Source organism: Dryobates pubescens, chromosome 1, assembly GCF_014839835.1.
Source record: "Dryobates pubescens isolate bDryPub1 chromosome 1, bDryPub1.pri, whole genome shotgun sequence".
NCBI classification, from domain to species: Eukaryota; Metazoa; Chordata; class Aves; order Piciformes; family Picidae; genus Dryobates; species Dryobates pubescens.
The window spans coordinates 20,814,331-20,830,647 of record NC_071612.1 but is presented as its reverse complement, the minus strand read 5'-3'; the positions used below and the strand labels follow the sequence as shown (position 1 = coordinate 20,830,647).

The 16,317-nt window shown below is 38.5% G+C and overlaps 1 protein-coding gene across 1 annotated transcript in view; it reads left to right on the top strand.

Moving 5' to 3' along the window:
• DNAH12 (dynein axonemal heavy chain 12) overlaps positions 1-16,317 on the top strand; it is a 67,512-nt gene that overhangs the window by 18,691 nt on the left and 32,504 nt on the right. Inside the window, exons 19-36 of the mRNA XM_009910056.2 lie at positions 157-351; positions 561-682; positions 840-1,122; positions 1,591-1,710; positions 2,084-2,240; positions 2,458-2,630; positions 4,023-4,175; positions 4,579-4,818; positions 6,005-6,250; positions 6,546-6,665; positions 7,397-7,506; positions 8,308-8,491; positions 9,252-9,392; positions 9,973-10,056; positions 10,145-10,336; positions 10,919-11,038; positions 14,583-14,771; positions 15,472-15,623. Of these exons, the coding sequence (XP_009908358.2) occupies positions 157-351; positions 561-682; positions 840-1,122; positions 1,591-1,710; positions 2,084-2,240; positions 2,458-2,630; positions 4,023-4,175; positions 4,579-4,818; positions 6,005-6,250; positions 6,546-6,665; positions 7,397-7,506; positions 8,308-8,491; positions 9,252-9,392; positions 9,973-10,056; positions 10,145-10,336; positions 10,919-11,038; positions 14,583-14,771; positions 15,472-15,623 (2,981 nt within the window). The remainder of the gene's footprint in view (positions 1-156; positions 352-560; positions 683-839; positions 1,123-1,590; positions 1,711-2,083; positions 2,241-2,457; positions 2,631-4,022; positions 4,176-4,578; positions 4,819-6,004; positions 6,251-6,545; positions 6,666-7,396; positions 7,507-8,307; positions 8,492-9,251; positions 9,393-9,972; positions 10,057-10,144; positions 10,337-10,918; positions 11,039-14,582; positions 14,772-15,471; positions 15,624-16,317) is intronic.

Genomic DNA, 16,317 nt, shown 5'->3' with positions numbered 1-16,317 from the left:
AATACCCCTAAATATTTTTCTTTTATGTTGTTTACTGCTAGATATATTTATTTTCTCCTTCAAAAAGAGAGTACCACAGTGTCTACCTTTCTTGTATATATTCTCTCTAATGCTCTTTGTTTGGAAACATTAAGGTAACATTCTTTATTTATTAAGGAATGGGAAAATCGCCTAATTCAAACTCAGGATATTATTGATGAATGGCTGAAAGTGCAAGCGCAGTGGCTTTATTTGGAACCCATTTTGTCTTCTGAGGATATTATGCAACAGGTGCCAGAAGAGGGGCGTCTCTTTCAGACTGTGGATAGACAGTGGAGGGATATTATGAAGCACTGTGTTGAAGATCCAAAGGTACAGGAAACTGACAGTACTCAAAAGGAAGTAATAGCTTTCTCTTCATCTTCATCAGAGCTTTTTTTTTCAGAATATATACAGTTAACTACTACATCACTTCCCTAGGCTTTCTAAGAGCAAAACAATGTTGTGCATTATTTGAATAACTTCTGCTGTTGGAAGTATTTTATTTAGAACTTACGGTTTGCCCGTGTTTGCTTTTACAGGTTCTTGTTGTGACTTCCATGACAGGGTTACTGGAGAAGCTTCAGAATTGTAATGAGCTTCTTGAAAAAATCTTGAAGGGACTTAATGCTTATCTTGAGAAAAAACGTCTGTTCTTTCCCCGGTATGATGAGTTTTGGCTATTTAGGAAACAAAGATTCTGAATGTTTATTTTGCTTTGAATAAGGTCAGCCCTTAAAGTGGTCTGATAATGCAGTTGCCTTTTTCTTTCTTTTTTCTTTTTTTTTTTTTTTTTTTTTTTAATAAATGTTCTTTCTTAGCTTCTTTTTCTTGTCTAATGATGAAATGGTGGAGATCTTGTCAGAGACCAAGGATCCTCGCAGAGTTCAGCCTCACTTGAAGAAGTGTTTTGAAGGCATTGCTAAACTAGATTTCCTTCCCAATTTGGATATTAAAGCAATGTATAGTTCTGAAGGCGAGCATATAGAACTGATTTCAACCATTTCTACTTCTGAAGCTCAAGGTGCAGTGGAGAAGTGGTTAATTCAAGTAGAAGATACTATGCTGAAGACTATACGAGATGTTATTGTGAAATCAAGAATGGTATGGGGTTTGTAATAATTTAATAGTTGTGGCACAAATAGATCCCTCTTTGTTTTAAGGCTGTCTCTTGACTTCCTAAAATTCTTTCTGAACACAAAAGTGTCACCTGACATAATGAAATTATTCTGTTTATTTAGTTGCAAGTCAGAAATACAAAACTTAGTTTTCCTCATTCCTACAATAAAATCATTAGCCAGAAAATGTTTCTTTGTATGAAGTCAGCAAGCTGTGAATGTTTACATAGTATGGAAAGATAATTCCAAGAATCTTTTAAAGTATTTGATAACCAATTGCAAATCTAAGTGTGAAAAGCGTGTCTAAGTTCATTTGGGCTTTGAAAATAGGAAAATGACTATTATTATTATTTTTCTTAGCAGAGAATTTTAATAGAATCATGTGTGCTTCCGTGTTGCATTATGGTACATATGCACTGACACTGTATTTAGATACACTGTTTAACTCTTTCAGGCATATCTAGAGACTGAGAGAAAAAGATGGGTTCTGGAGTGGCCTGGGCAAGTAGTATTGTGTGTGTCTCAGATGTTCTGGACAAGTGAGGTACATGAAGTTCTTTGCAGTGGATCAAAGGTACTTTATAATGTATAACCTTTTTTACAACTATTAATTCAGCTGGTATAGTTCACTTAATCAAATATTTTTCTGCAGTCAGAATAAGATTTGAAAAAGGATCAGCATATCTGTTAGATATACATGAATGTACATACAGAGATTTACACCTTTGATTCAGGTACCTGAATATTCTTATGTAGAGCAAACAGATGAAAAAGTAGCTTTGCATAAATGCATAACTATGAATGACAGAGACGTTGATGCTTCTTCACATGGCAGTGTAAAAGTATGGCTTAATAAGCAATCTCCAGTAAGATAGGTAGTCAGCTTGAAGAAGTTTGGAACACTTCAAACTGTTGCATAACTTCATAATTACTGTTTTGTCTCCTAGGGTTTAAAGGATTATTATGATAAACTTCAGCTTCAACTTCGTGATATTGTAGAGCTGGTAAGAGGAAAACTCTCCAAGCAAACAAGAACCACACTGGGTGCATTGGTTACTGTTGATGTACATGCTAGAGATGTCCTCAGGGAAATGATTGAAAGTGGTAAGTATCTTTTGAAACTTTTCTCTTCACGTGTGTCTTAATACATATTTTATTAAATATAGTTAATCATTCTGGTTTTGCTGCCTAAACCACCACAGTATGAAGATACGGACGTGAGTATTGATTAACGTTAATGCTCCCATCCAATTTCAAGGCTCTTTTAACCTAATACAAAAGTCCAGTTATCTGAAATACCTTGTAATTCTGTGTTTATCAGGTGTGCAAAGCGAGACAGACTTTCAGTGGCTTGCACAATTACGATACTATTGGGAACAGGAGAACGTTCGTGTCCACATCATTAATTGCAATGTAAAATATGCCTACGAATACCTTGGAAACTCACCACGCCTCGTCATTACGCCTCTTACAGACAGGTGTTACCGCACCTTGGTATGACCTTCTACCACTGCTACTTCATATGCTATTTACTGTAGCATAGTGTTTTTGTACGTTATTTGTAACAGACACACTTTTGGATCTGGCAGTTAACTGTCAGACTCTGGTATTTCTATTAAAATACGTTTTTCAAAGACAGGAGTTTCTGGCTAGGTCACCAATGTAATTGAAACATTAGTGGATTGCTCCATTGTGGATATGATTTTTAAAATATTATCGGTATTTTTAATTACTGTCTGAATTTCAAGAACACAAAGTCCTTTTCCGATGTTCTGTGGTTGCTAAATGAAGTGGAGAAAGATCCACTTGTTGTCCTGTTGTTCCTAAGGCTAATATGAAACTTAAGCCACTTTTTAGTACGCCTCCTTTCGTTACAGGTGTTTATTATTGTACTGGTTTATCCTCAACTAATGTGACAGCTGCAAGTTACCAAAGTTATCTGAGATACGGCTTTTCTATCAGTAACAGCAGTTTATTTGGCTGGAGTATGGTTTCGAGTTTTACAAGACACGCATCCTGCTGTAAAATTATAGTTTTTGTGCTGTGAAGACCTCATCACAAACTCCATAGGGTTTAAGAAAGAAAAGGCTTAAAAGACCTGATGGGTGCCCTCTTCATAGCTTCAATTTTTATGATATTATTGTAGCTGATGCTTGCTATCTATTTGTCAAAACACTAAGGTACATTGGTGTGAGAAGGCAATGAAGCTAGTAGTCTGTTTCTTTTTTAGCCTCACAGACCTTGAATCTTAGAGCAAATTAATTGGGAACCTGATACTGGCAAGTGGAAGTCTCTTCCTTTGCCCACCAGGGTCTCAATACATCGCCCCCAGTGCTTGTTAATGTAGATGTGCCCCTGTAACTGTGGATTGGAAGCCAAACATCTCATTTTTGTTTAGACTCTGCAATTTTTTATTTTTGGGGTCTAATTTTCCTCATGTATATTATATAGGAGACAATATGGAATAATCAATGGACTACATCTACATCAAAGTGGTACAGTGTGGGAAAAATAAGGAAAACGGGGGGAAAAGATGTTAAATGAGAAACAGATGGAAAAAAGTAGCAAGCAAGTAGCATCACATTTAATGTGAAAGATGTGTCTCAGCAAGAACTGAAAAAATGACTCCTATGAAGTTTGACTAGCTAATTATGATTATGTTGATGATAAAACTTAACTCTCTCTTGGGGTCAAAAATCAGTTTTCTTGTATTCATTTCCAAGCTGTAAGTAAGTTTCAAATTATTTTTTAATTGTTATAACCATACCTCTTTTGCTAGATAAGTGACTGTATGAAACTAGTGCAATTTAGTTTAACATTTTTGGTCAGAATAATTTCATGTGAATGAAGTACTAATGAGTTCCATAAACTATTTCTCTTTCTTAGATTGGAGCCTTTTATTTAAACCTTGGTGGTGCCCCAGTGGGTCCAGCAGGGACAGGTAAGACAGAGACTGTCAAAGATTTGGCTAAAGCCCTTGCTGTTCAGTGTGTTGTCTTCAACTGCTCTGATGGCCTTGATCACCTGGCAATGGGAAAGGTAAGTGAAAAATAAACGTATTTTGTATATTGTTTTTTACATTGAAAATTGTAGGATCCCTACTTTGCAGAGACACTTAAATACATGTGTTCTGCTACCCTTGGACACTAGAGACACTGGTCTCTACATATGTTTAACTGTCAGTGTATTACAAAACCACCCTAATAAGTTGCTAATGTAAATGTGAAAGAGAGTTTGCAGGATCAGGATCTTCTGATTTAGCTTTCTTTAGAACCAAGAAAAGACTTTGCTCTTTGGTATTTCACTGATCTATGGTCTAAAGAGACTTAGTATTATAACTGCATCTTTCATGTAATTAAACTTTTAGCATGATACTCTTAATGTCTTTTGAATCTTGTGAGAGTCTGTTAGTGATGTTATTGCTGTCTTTCTTCATCTGTAGTTTTTCAAGGGTTTGGCTTCATCAGGTGCATGGGCATGTTTTGACGAATTTAATCGCATTGAGCCGGAAGTGTTGTCTGTTGTGGCACAGCAGATCCTTTGCATCCAGAGAGCCATACAGCTGAGGCTGGAAGCATTTATTTTTGAAGGAACTGAACTGAAGCTTAACCCCAACTGCTTTGTAGCTATTACAATGAATCCAGGCTATGCAGGACGTTCTGAGCTTCCAGATAATCTGAAGGTAAACTAATAAAATACATGCTTTTACTTAAGAATAATTAAAGAAGAATAAAAAATGAGGGACATGTATATTGGGTGGCATTAATTCAGACTGTACCACTTGGAATATAAACATATGTTTGTTACATGATGGACACATGCTGTAACATTGGCAAGTGTTGGGCTGTGAGTGGATTTGGATGCTAACTGATTAAGGTGGATGGGATTGGAAAAAATACTTTTAAGACAGTATTTTTACATTGCATTTATCATAGTTTTGTTTTAAAGAGGTTCTTAATACATGTGAAGAATTTGCTTAGATTACCTGTTTAAATAAAATCTTTGAGGTGAATTTTTTTACTAGATGAGTTGTTTCACTGGGGAGACTTTGCTTCAGCAAAGTAGTCTGGGAGACTTTTGGAGCAGCATCTGTTCCTTAAAGCTCAATGTGGCAGAAAGCTGCTGGGCCAGAGCAGATTGCCTCAGTGGGAACTACACTGTGAGTGCCAACTTAAAGCAGTTAATGTAGCACGAGGAATATACCAAGTGCAGATCACTTAAAGAGAGGAAGTGTGTTCTTTCACCTGCTGGATGCAAACACCTTCCTTTGCTTACTGCTATGTTGGATGTATCAGTGTAAGACACCAATTGTATTCTTGAAACAGTGATGGTAGGGAGGCTCTGGGAGACACCGTGTCTTTTCTGCACTGGATTGAGGTGAATATTGATGACAGCAGGTTGCTTATATTAGCTTCCTAGGGAGTCATAAGATGCAAACATTGATAATTCTATTTCATTGCCCCCTAAATGTTCTGCAGTCCACTATTTTCCAGTGTAACTGCTTTAAATGATCTACAGCTTTCCTAATCCTACTAAGATGTTCTTAATATAAAATGCCATTTTTGTTTTCAGTTGGGAATGCTGTTTTGGGATTAATACTGATCCATCACCTGCAAACTAATAATTACTCTCTCCAAACCTGATCTGATTTGATGCCTTCTATTACCCTGTGGCATGGCTGTCATTCAAGGTGGCTCCTAGTCCTGTTAGACTGGACAACAAGTACAGCAAGCAGCATAACTGAAAACACTGAAGCTGTGAATTTCACCTGAAAAGTTACAGAACTTTCAAAAATCATCTCATGCTGATATTTGTATACCATGTATATATGACATATTTGAAGATACTTCTTTGGGTATCTATTTCAGGTTCTTTTCCGAACAGTAGCCATGATGGTTCCCAACTATGCTCTGATAGCAGAAATTTCACTCTATTCATATGGATTTTTGAATGCAAAGTCACTGTCAATGAAGATAATAATGACCTACAGGCTTTGTTCAGAACAGCTTTCCTCTCAGTATCACTATGACTATGGTATGCGAGCAGTTAAAGCTGTGTTGGTGGCTGCTGGGAATTTAAAACTGAAATTTCCCACTGAAGATGAAGATATATTGGTGAGTTCCTGAGGGAATAATTCTTAAGGAATTTTATAGATGCATGCATTTCTGAGGTCTGAAGACGGCTCCACCACTACTTGTCCCATCCCTGGTCCATGTTTCTTAGTTTGTGAAATGAAGCTAATAAAATACATGCTGCCCTTCCAGCAACTATGCTGATGATTGCATAGTTGTGTTTAACCGATTATCAAAGGCACCCTTTAATTAACCTTTATGACATATTAGATTAATTGCTAAATAGCTTATTCTGTGTTTGTAGTAAGACCATAAAATGTATATTTGTTTTCTCTAGCTTCTTAGATCAATTAAGGATGTGAATGAGCCCAAATTTTTGGCACATGATATACCTCTGTTCATGGGTATAACTAGTGATTTATTTCCTGGAATCAAGCTTCCCGAGGCAGACTACAGAGTATGTACCCCTGTAACTTTTCCTTGCAAGTTATTTTGTGGCATTTTGTTTTAGCCAAGTGTAATTAATACAACAATTTTTGAGTTATTGCAAGATAAGGACAAATGCTGAATGTTTGCAATGAAACCAAATACCGAAGAAAGATCTTGTATTTGTTCTGACCATAATCCGCATCAGAGCTCCCTTATGTGCAGGAGGGTTGTGTAAGGCAGCCTACGGATCAGAAATTGACCTGCAGATTTTCCAAATTCTAGAGTCTTGATGATTTCTTTTTGAATTTTTGGAGATAATTAAGTGGGATTAAGGCCTGTGTTTGTATTTTCTTTTGTTAATAGCATAGGAGGATGGTTGGAAAGAAGAAGAGCATGTTGTAAAAGAAAAAATGGATTAACTTTAAAAAAATTTCCAGTAAATACTGAAGTCTTGTTAAAAGCTTATTGTTCCAAAGCATGCTGTTGATTTCCTGAGGGTGATATGCCTTGTTCTAACTCATGAAGTACAGAATTGATGTTTTGGTTGTGGTGTTGTTTGTTGGTTTGTCCTTTTTTGTTTTGTTTTGTTTTTTCCCCCTCTCTAGGGAAGTTTGCTATATTCTGATTAATAGTATTTCAGTTATTAATTAATTTTGAAATCCTCATTAATGAGCAGAAATTGTTCTACTGTATTTAAAAATAGTGATTTAAGTTGTAGCATGATCTGTTAAATTGTAGTATGGTGTGTTTTGATTTTAGGATTTCCTGGAATGTGCCAGCGAATGTTGCATTCGACAGAATGTCCAACCTGTAAAAGCCTTTGTAGAGAAAATGATACAGACATATGAAATGATGATTGTTAGACATGGGTGAGATTCTCATTACTGTTTCACAAGCAGTACTTGTGATTTTGGTTTATAGCATAGTGATTATTTATATCAACTATAAAGGCTCTTAAGAGTGGCAAAATATTTCTATTTGTGTGCTTTTACATGTCTCAAAATTCTTGTGAATATATGTGTCTGGGGCATTGTACTACTCTTGATAATCAGAAGTACCCTCATTTGTATAATGATTTTAGATGCAGTATGATTTTAGATTCAGTATGATGAAGACATAGGCCTCTAAAGGTTTGTCTCTATTAAAATACTACTTATCAGATGCCTGCCATTTTATTCCTAGCTTTTACTACAGGAACAGCAACTGTGTGGAGAAAACATACACATATTACGTTAACTCTGCTGAGTGACTAAAGTTATTGTGAAATGCAGGCAAAGATAGTTTGCTTTCTTTTTTTTTCCTCTGTGGGTAGTACATGTTCTACTGTTGGTGTTCTTTCAGAACTTTGTAAATGAATGGTGTTTAGACTGAAAAGAAACTAGAAAGGAATCTTTGAGAAATTGAATACACTAGTGAGGTGGTAAATCCATGTGTTAGAGGATAGATTGCTGTGCAATGAGATTTGCATGTGCAAATAAACTCCTTTTTCCTAAAGGATGTTTTGTATGTGCAAACCTGATTTACTCACTCTGCTAGTCAAAAATCAGGTGAAAAGTTGACTTAAGCATATGAATGATGCTATTTGCCTTCTTGTGGTCTGTAGAAATCTAAACTGCAACACAAGTTTATTAATAGTGCCTTTATTATTTTTTCCCCCCCCTATCTAATAGCTTTATGCTGGTAGGGGAACCTTTTTCTGGGAAGACCAAAATTCTACATGTGTTGGCAGATACACTGTCTCTTATGAAAGAACGTGGTTATGGTGAAGAAGAAAAAGTTATTTTTAGAACCATGAATCCAAAATCAATCACTATGGGTCAGCTTTTTGGGCAGTTTGATTTGGTATCCCATGAGGTAATTTTTTTTTTTTTTAAAGTGTTTAGTAATTGCTCACCTTTATCTGTTTCTGCTGTGGCTTTCATGGGGTTTTTATGAGCGCACTTGTTTTACGTGTGTTAATTCATGGTGTCATTTTAACTAATACTTCCATGGCTTGTTTTAAATTAGTGTAAAAACAAATGCAGTACAAAGTGTGCATGAAGTTATGTAGGTTTAAATATGGGGGGGGGAGGGGCGTGGCGGGGGGAAGAAGGGAAAAAAAAAAAGGTAAAAAAAAGTATCATTCTGAGGGTCATTGTCCTAATAGAGTTGCATCCATGCTAGGAAATCATGCCAAACTTAACTGTATTCATTTCTTCGTCTATTCCTAAAAAGTATAATCAAAGTAATGCAAAAACTATCTAGAAGAACTTATAAACTCGGTGCTCCCCAAGTGTGAAACTTAGGCTTGGAGAAGAAACGATTTGAAGAAGTGAATGTGAAATAGTGAGACTTAGGGTGACTCTTGGGTGGCTGCAGGGAGAAAGGCAAGAAGCACCTCTAAGTTTCTGTAAATGGATTTATAAGTCTCTGTTTGCCATGATATTTTTTAAAATGAAAAAAAACACTCTTAAAATTTGCTGATGTTGCATGACCCTCAGTGAAACTGCTAAGTTATGTGCTACCGTGTGCAGAACGTCACCAAAAGGACATGGAAGGCTTTTGTGTTCCATGCAGTTTAAATTGAAATAGGTACAGTGTGTCTCGCTGTTCACTCCTGCGTTCTCCCCTCTAGTGGACAGATGGTGTCGTTGCTAATACATTCCGCAAATTTGCTTTGGCCGAGACGCCTGATCGCAAATGGATTATCTTTGATGGCCCCATTGATACTCTGTGGATAGAAAGCATGAACACAGCTCTGGATGACAATAAAAAGGTATCAGTCAGTGGAAATTAATGTCTAAATAAAATAATGTGACATTTGGAAATTTTTTTTTACCAAAATAAAAGAACCAACCATAAATGCAAACAGCAGTATCTGGCATTCGAAAAGATGAGCACGAGATGGCTTTGCTAACAAGTTGTAGGCTCTTTGGTTTGTAGTATTTTTGTTTGTGGTTTGTGGGGGGTTTTTTTGGGGGGTGTCTGTGTAGATTTTTTTACATTATAGAAATCATAATCACAGAATCAACTTATTGCTGCAAGAATATATAGCACTCCATAAAGTTATGTTGTAAGTTCGTGACATAAATAATTTAAATTTAAAATATTTCAATATTTAATGTAAATCCCACAGTATAAAAACTTGTACAAACTTAGACACTTAAATTTAAAGACAATCTGAAGACATGAAGGGTTGTATTTTCAAAATCAATGACCTCTGAAATATGAGTTGTAACCTTGGAGAACTTTTGACAATGAGCCTTGGCATCCTCCTCCTCCTCTTCTTCATCTTCCTGTTATTATTACCATTATTATTATAGTTATGATGATTATTGTCATTATTGTCATTACAGCTTTGTTTGATGAGTGGGGAAATCATCCAGATGTCCCTTCAGATGAATCTTATTTTTGAAACCAGGGATCTTTCCCAGGCATCAGTAAGTTTTCCATTTCATGAACATCTAAACCAAAACAAAGTTCAATGTATTAAATGTGTACTAGAATGAGTTCACAATTTTTCCTTAGCCTGCTACAGTGAGTCGTTGTGGCATGATTTATTTGGAACCTTCTCAGCTGGGCTGGAGGCCACTGGTTACCTCTTGGTTGAGTAAACTGCCTGAACCTCTTAACATAGAGGGGGGACATCAAGATCTTCTGCAGGGACTTTCTGATTGGTTAATACCACCAGCATTGACTTTCCATCAGAAACAGTGCAAGGTACTTTTTGCCATTTTTTTCCTGTAATCCTTTGTAGGGAGGGACTTCTCTCTCTTGACAAGTATAATTAAACCAATATAGAGCAGCCTCCAGGCCAATTCATGGGTCCAGTTTGGAAAGTAAAAATGAGAATATTAGGTAAGACCAGTTAGGTGAGTATAGTTTTCAGTTTGTTCTTTTCAAAAGCAAAGTAAATATTTAAAGCACAGTGAAAAGTCTCCCCAACATAATTTTTTACTTTCTTTTTTCCCTTTAGAGATGTCATGTTGAACTGGGAAGTGTATTTCCTTACATACTCTGTATAGGCTTTTGCCCTTTTACAGCTGTAGCTACTTCCATCGGAGTATTTATTTTAAGATGTATGATGGTAGTGGTCATGAGGTTATCATGAACATGGAGAACAAGCTCAAAGCCTTGATGTTTCAAGTACAGAGAGGAATAATGGTCTGTCAAATAAAAGTCAGTGGAAACCTTGCCTCGAAATATTCAGAATTAGCTAATTATGTTGTTATTTTAGTATTTTAACTCCAAAAGGGAAACTGAACACACAAAGTATAATACCCATCCTTTTGTTTCTCTTAGGAACTGGTACCTACAAGCAGCACTAATGTTGTAGTAGCTCTTACACGGCTGTTTGAAATGTTGATTTGTCAAAGAGTGCAAGAAGATCCCACCAACAAAAACATCCGTGCGTGGATTATGGTTGGTTTTTTTTAACCCGTATTAAAATGTGTATTTGTTTCCGCATGTGCTGGTCTTCAAAAATAATTGGACTAGTAAAAAAAATCTGGGATAAGAGATGTGAAACAATTTCACTACCTCCTTACTCCCGCCCCGCAAACTATGGAGATGCCCAGATGAGACACAAGTCTTAAAACTTACAAATATAGTTAAATATTTTACTATTTTTCCAATTAACTGGGATAAGTAGTGTTTCTGTTAAATACATAGAATACATAGAATACATAGAATAAACCAGGTTGGAAGAGACCTTCAAGATCATCGCGTCCAACCCATCAACCAATCCAACTCCGCCCAAGCAACTAACCCACGGCATCAAGCACCCCGTCAAGTCTTCTCCTAAAAACCTCCAGCGATGGCGACTCCACCACCTCCCCAGGCAGCCCATTCCAATGTGCAATCACTCTTTCTGTATAGAACTTTTTTCTAACATCCAGCCTGAACCTCCCCTGGCGCAGCCTGAGACTGTGTCCTCTTGTTCTGGTACTGCTTGCCTGGGAGAAGAGACCAACCTCCGTCTGTCTACAACCTCCCTTCAGGTAGTTGTAGAGAGCAATAAGGTCACCCCTGAGTCTCCTCTTCTCCAGGCTAAGCAACCCCAGCTCCCTCAGCCTCTCCTCGTAGGGCTTATGTTCCAAACCCCTCACCAACTTTGTTGCTCTTCTCTGGACTCGTTCCAGCAAGTCAACATCCTTCCTAAACTGAGGGGCCCAGAACTGGACACAGTACTCGAGGTGCGGCCTAACCAGTGCAGTGTACAGGGGCAGAATGACCTCCCTGCTCCTGCTGGCCACACTGTTCCTGATGCAGGCCAGGATGCCATTGGCCCTCTTAGCTGCCTGGGCACACTGCAGGCTCATGTTCAGTCTACCGTCGACCAGCACCCCCAGGTCCCTCTCAGCCTGACTGCTCTCGAGCCACTCTGACCCCAGCCTGTAGCTCTGCATGGGGTTGTTGTGGCCAATGTGCAGAACCCGGCACTTGGATGTGTTAAATCTCATGCCGTTGGACTCTGCCCATCTGCCCAGCCTGTCGAGGTCCCTCTGCAGAGCCTCTCTGCCCTCCAGCAGATCAACTCCTGCCCCCAGCTTGGTGTCATCAGCAAATTTACTGATGATGGACTCGATGCCCTCGTCCAGATCATCAATAAAGATGTTAAAGAGCAAGGGGCCCAGTACTGATCCCTGGGGCACACCACTGGTGACTGGCTGCCAGCTGGATGTGGCACCATTCACTACCACTCTCTGGGCTCGGCCCTCCAGCCAGTTCCTAACCCATCTCAGTGTGCTCCCATCCAAGCCATGGGCTGACAGCTTGGCCAGGAGTTTGCTATGGGGAACGGTGTCAAAGGCCTTGCTGAGGTCCAGGTAGACTACATCCACAGGCCTCCCCACATCCACCAGGCGGGTCACCTGATCATAGAAGGAGATCAGGTTGGTCAGGCAGGACCTGCCCTTCCTAAACCCATGCTGGCTGGGCCTGATCCCTTGGCCATCCTCTAAGTGTTGCGTGATTGCACTCAGGATGACCTGCTCCATAATCTTTCCTGGCACTGAGGTCAGGCTGACAGGCCTGTAATTCCCTGGCTCATCCAACCGGCCCTTCTTGTGGATGGGTACCACGTTGGCCAGCTTCCAGTCATCTGGGATCTCTCCAGTGAGCCAGGACTGATGAAAAATAATGGAGAGTGGCTTGGCCAGCTCATCTGCCAGCTCTCTCAGCACCCTAGGATGGATCCCATCTGGTCCCATGGACTTGTGGGGGTCCAAGCTGCTGAGGAGAGCTCCTATCACTTGCTCATGGAACACAGGGAAACCATGCAGCTCCCTGGCTCCCTCTGCCAGTTCTGCAGGCCAGCTGTCTGGTAGACGTTCTTTCCAGCTAGTAAAAACTGAGGTAAAGAAGGTGTTAAGTACCTCTGCCTTTTCCTCATCCTGTGTTACAACATTTCCTTCCATGTCAACCAAGGAGTGGAGGTTGTCCCTGCCCTTCCTCTTGCTATTAATATATTTATAGAAGGACTTTTTGTTGTCCTTCACATCAGAGGCCAGTTTAAGTTCCAAATATGCTTTTGCCTCCCTAATTTTCCTCCTACATGCCCTAGCAACCTCTTTAAACATTCCATGGGTTGCCTCACCTTTCTTCCACAGATTATACACCCTCTTTTTTTCCCTTAGTTCTATTAAAAGTTCATTACACAGCCAGGCTGGCCGTCTGCCCCGGCGGCTCCTCTTCCGGCACATTGGCACAGCCTGCTCCTGAGCCTTCATCAGCTCTTTCTTGAAGCAGGTCCAGCCCTCCTGGACCCCTTTATTTTTAAGGGCTTTCTCCCAAGGAACCATCTGAATTATTTCCTTGAGCAACCTGAAGTCCGCCCTCCGGAAGTCCAGAGTGGAGGTCTTCTTGCTGGCCCTCTTAGCTTGACTGAATACTGAAAATTCTATTATTTCATGGTCACTGGCCCCTAAACAGCCTCCGACCACCACATCACCCACCAGCCCTTCCCTGTTGGTGAAGAGGAGGTCAAGCATAGCCTTGCCCCTGGTAGGCTCACGCAGCACCTGGGATAAGAAGCTGTCCTCCATGCAGTCTAAGAACCTCCTAGACTGCCTCCTCTCTGCTGTGTTGAGATCCCAGCAGATGTCAGGCAGGTTGAAGTCGCCCATAAGGACAAGGTCAGGAGATCTTGAGACAGCCTTAAGCTGTCTATAGAATGCTTCGTCGACATCATCCTCCTGGTTGGGTGGTCTATAACAGACTCCAACCAGGATGTCTGCCCTACCGGTCTTCCCTCTAATTCTTGCCCACAAGCATTCAACCTGATTGTCCCTAATCTCTAGCTCAATGGCATCTAGTGCCTCCCTGATGTACATGGCCACCCCTCCACCCCTTCTTCCTTGTCTATCTCTCCTGAAAAGCCTGTAGCCATCAATTGCAGCACTCCAGTCATGTGAGCTTTTTAACTGACCAAGTAATCACCTAAAGCAAAGTGTCTTGTCTCTCTTAAAGGAAATAAATGTTCATGTAGCACTAATTGATTTGTTTGAGCAAGATTTCCTTGGGAGGAGTGTTTCTGGAGTGTTACACTAGTTAGGCGCTCTGTCTGACCTTATATGACTGTGCCGATGAGAATGTAAAAGTACTTAAAGTTGAATGAGAAAATTTCTAAACGTTAGTTTGTGCTTAGAAAATTCTGAGACCACATGGTTGACCTCTTCTCAGGCTTTGTCTTGTGACATAATGCTTTAGTCAGTGGCCTTTATTTTGTCTCATATATATATATATACATATAATATACACACGCACACACACATACATACGTATACTTGAATAAATAATTTTGTTCGCTCTGTCTTTAAGTAGATTTCTAAAACTCTTCAGGCCTAGGCTGTTCAAGGGTAACTTGTAACACCTATCTACTTAACAGTGTTTTCCAGAGCTCTGTAGCTTAGGCTGTGCAATATTCATATACTATATCAACTTGTTACACTTTTGACCCTTTCAGGGTTGCTTTGCTTTTGCCACGGTTTGGTCCATTGGTGGAACTTGTGATAGTGACAGCAGAATAATTTTTGATAATTTCCTGAGGGAAACTTTGGCTGGGAAATCTGAACTAAATCCTATACCACCGAGTGTGGGAAGATGGGAGTGTCCCTTTAAAGAGGAAGGCTTGGTCTATGACTACATGTTTGAGGTATGATTGATTGCTTCTGCCTTTCCTGAAGTACATTGTTACAGTCTGCATGGAAGGAAAATAGGGCTGGATGGACTTTCTAACTTTGCCAAGCTTGTTGGGTATTGAAGAGTGTTGATGTTGGATTAAATCCCAGAGCGCATTTTTCATTTATTTTTCCTTTTTATGCTAACCAAAATATTTTTTAGTTAATACCAAGATGCACATATCTGTTACAAATATAATGTTGCCACATTATTGTTATTGTGTAGCTAAGGTGACAGACGGAAATCTGGTTTTGAATAGTAGTAAAGGTGTGGAAAGTCTAGAAGAAAAGTGGGATCCTGAGCCCGTAGTTTGCTTGTATTACAGTTTTATTCATAGTATTCATTGTAAATGGTAGATTATAATTCTAATTCATATAATTATAACATATATACTGATATATAATTATAATTTTTGCATGTAGTGTTCTGTTGATTTTTTTGTTTGTTTTGACTGAAAAAAATCTTTCAGAGAAGATAGGAATCTAAGCATAAGTATATAATCTGACACCTCAATAGTGTGAGGTAAAGCAAATTAAATATATGAACTTCTGAAATGTGTAATATAAATTTATTAAAATTAATTATTTTAATTTTTCTAAAGTAAAGTAGTAGAGAAAAACTTCCTTGTGTATAGAAGCTGCACCAAACTATTTTACATCTCTATTTCTTCCTAGCTGAAAGGAAAAGGAAGTTGGGTTCATTGGAAAGAATGTATTAAAAACATTAATTACAGTGATACAAACGTGAAGATGCAGGATATGATAGTCCCAACTATTGATACAGTCCGGTATACCTATTTGATAGACCTGTTCATTACCCATGGAAAGTAAGTTACCTCACTTTATTGCAAATTTCTAAAATACTATTCATAGGTAGAATATCACTGATTTTTTTTTGTTTACTCCATTGTTTTTATTAAGTCCTAAAATTTCATTTGTCCTGTTAAGAATAGACACTTACTACAAACACTACAATTTGTTACTTAAAGTCTGCCTTTGTTTTTTTTTGGTTTTGTTTTTTTTATGAAGCCTTACTATAATCCAGTTTTAGTATTCTTGTTCTGATGATGTTGGTATGACAGCCCAGAGTTTTTGGACCTTCTTGCTTTTGTAATGAAATTTAATTTTTTTTTTTAATTGTTCCTTTGCTTAGTCATATCAAATTCAGTTACATTAGCTATGGTCAGATCATCTAGGAGAATAAAATATAGTCCAGCCTCAGGTTAAATTTCAAGACAGAAACTTTCATGAAGTATAAACTATTACAAGACTTATCAGGAGAAATTTAACTCCCATGCATTCATACATACTCCAAAGCCAGTAGAATGAGGGAATAAAAAAGTCTGGGTTTTTTGCCCCCTTTGTCTTCTTGGTGGCAGAAATTAGGAGAGGATTATGTTATATGTTAAAGCATTTTGGTTTCTTGTTAAGTCATGTAATGTTTTTAGAGGTACAACGAGCAGGGCAGATTAGTAAAACCTCTGAGTTCTAATTACAGTTAGTTTATAGTTTGTTAAACAG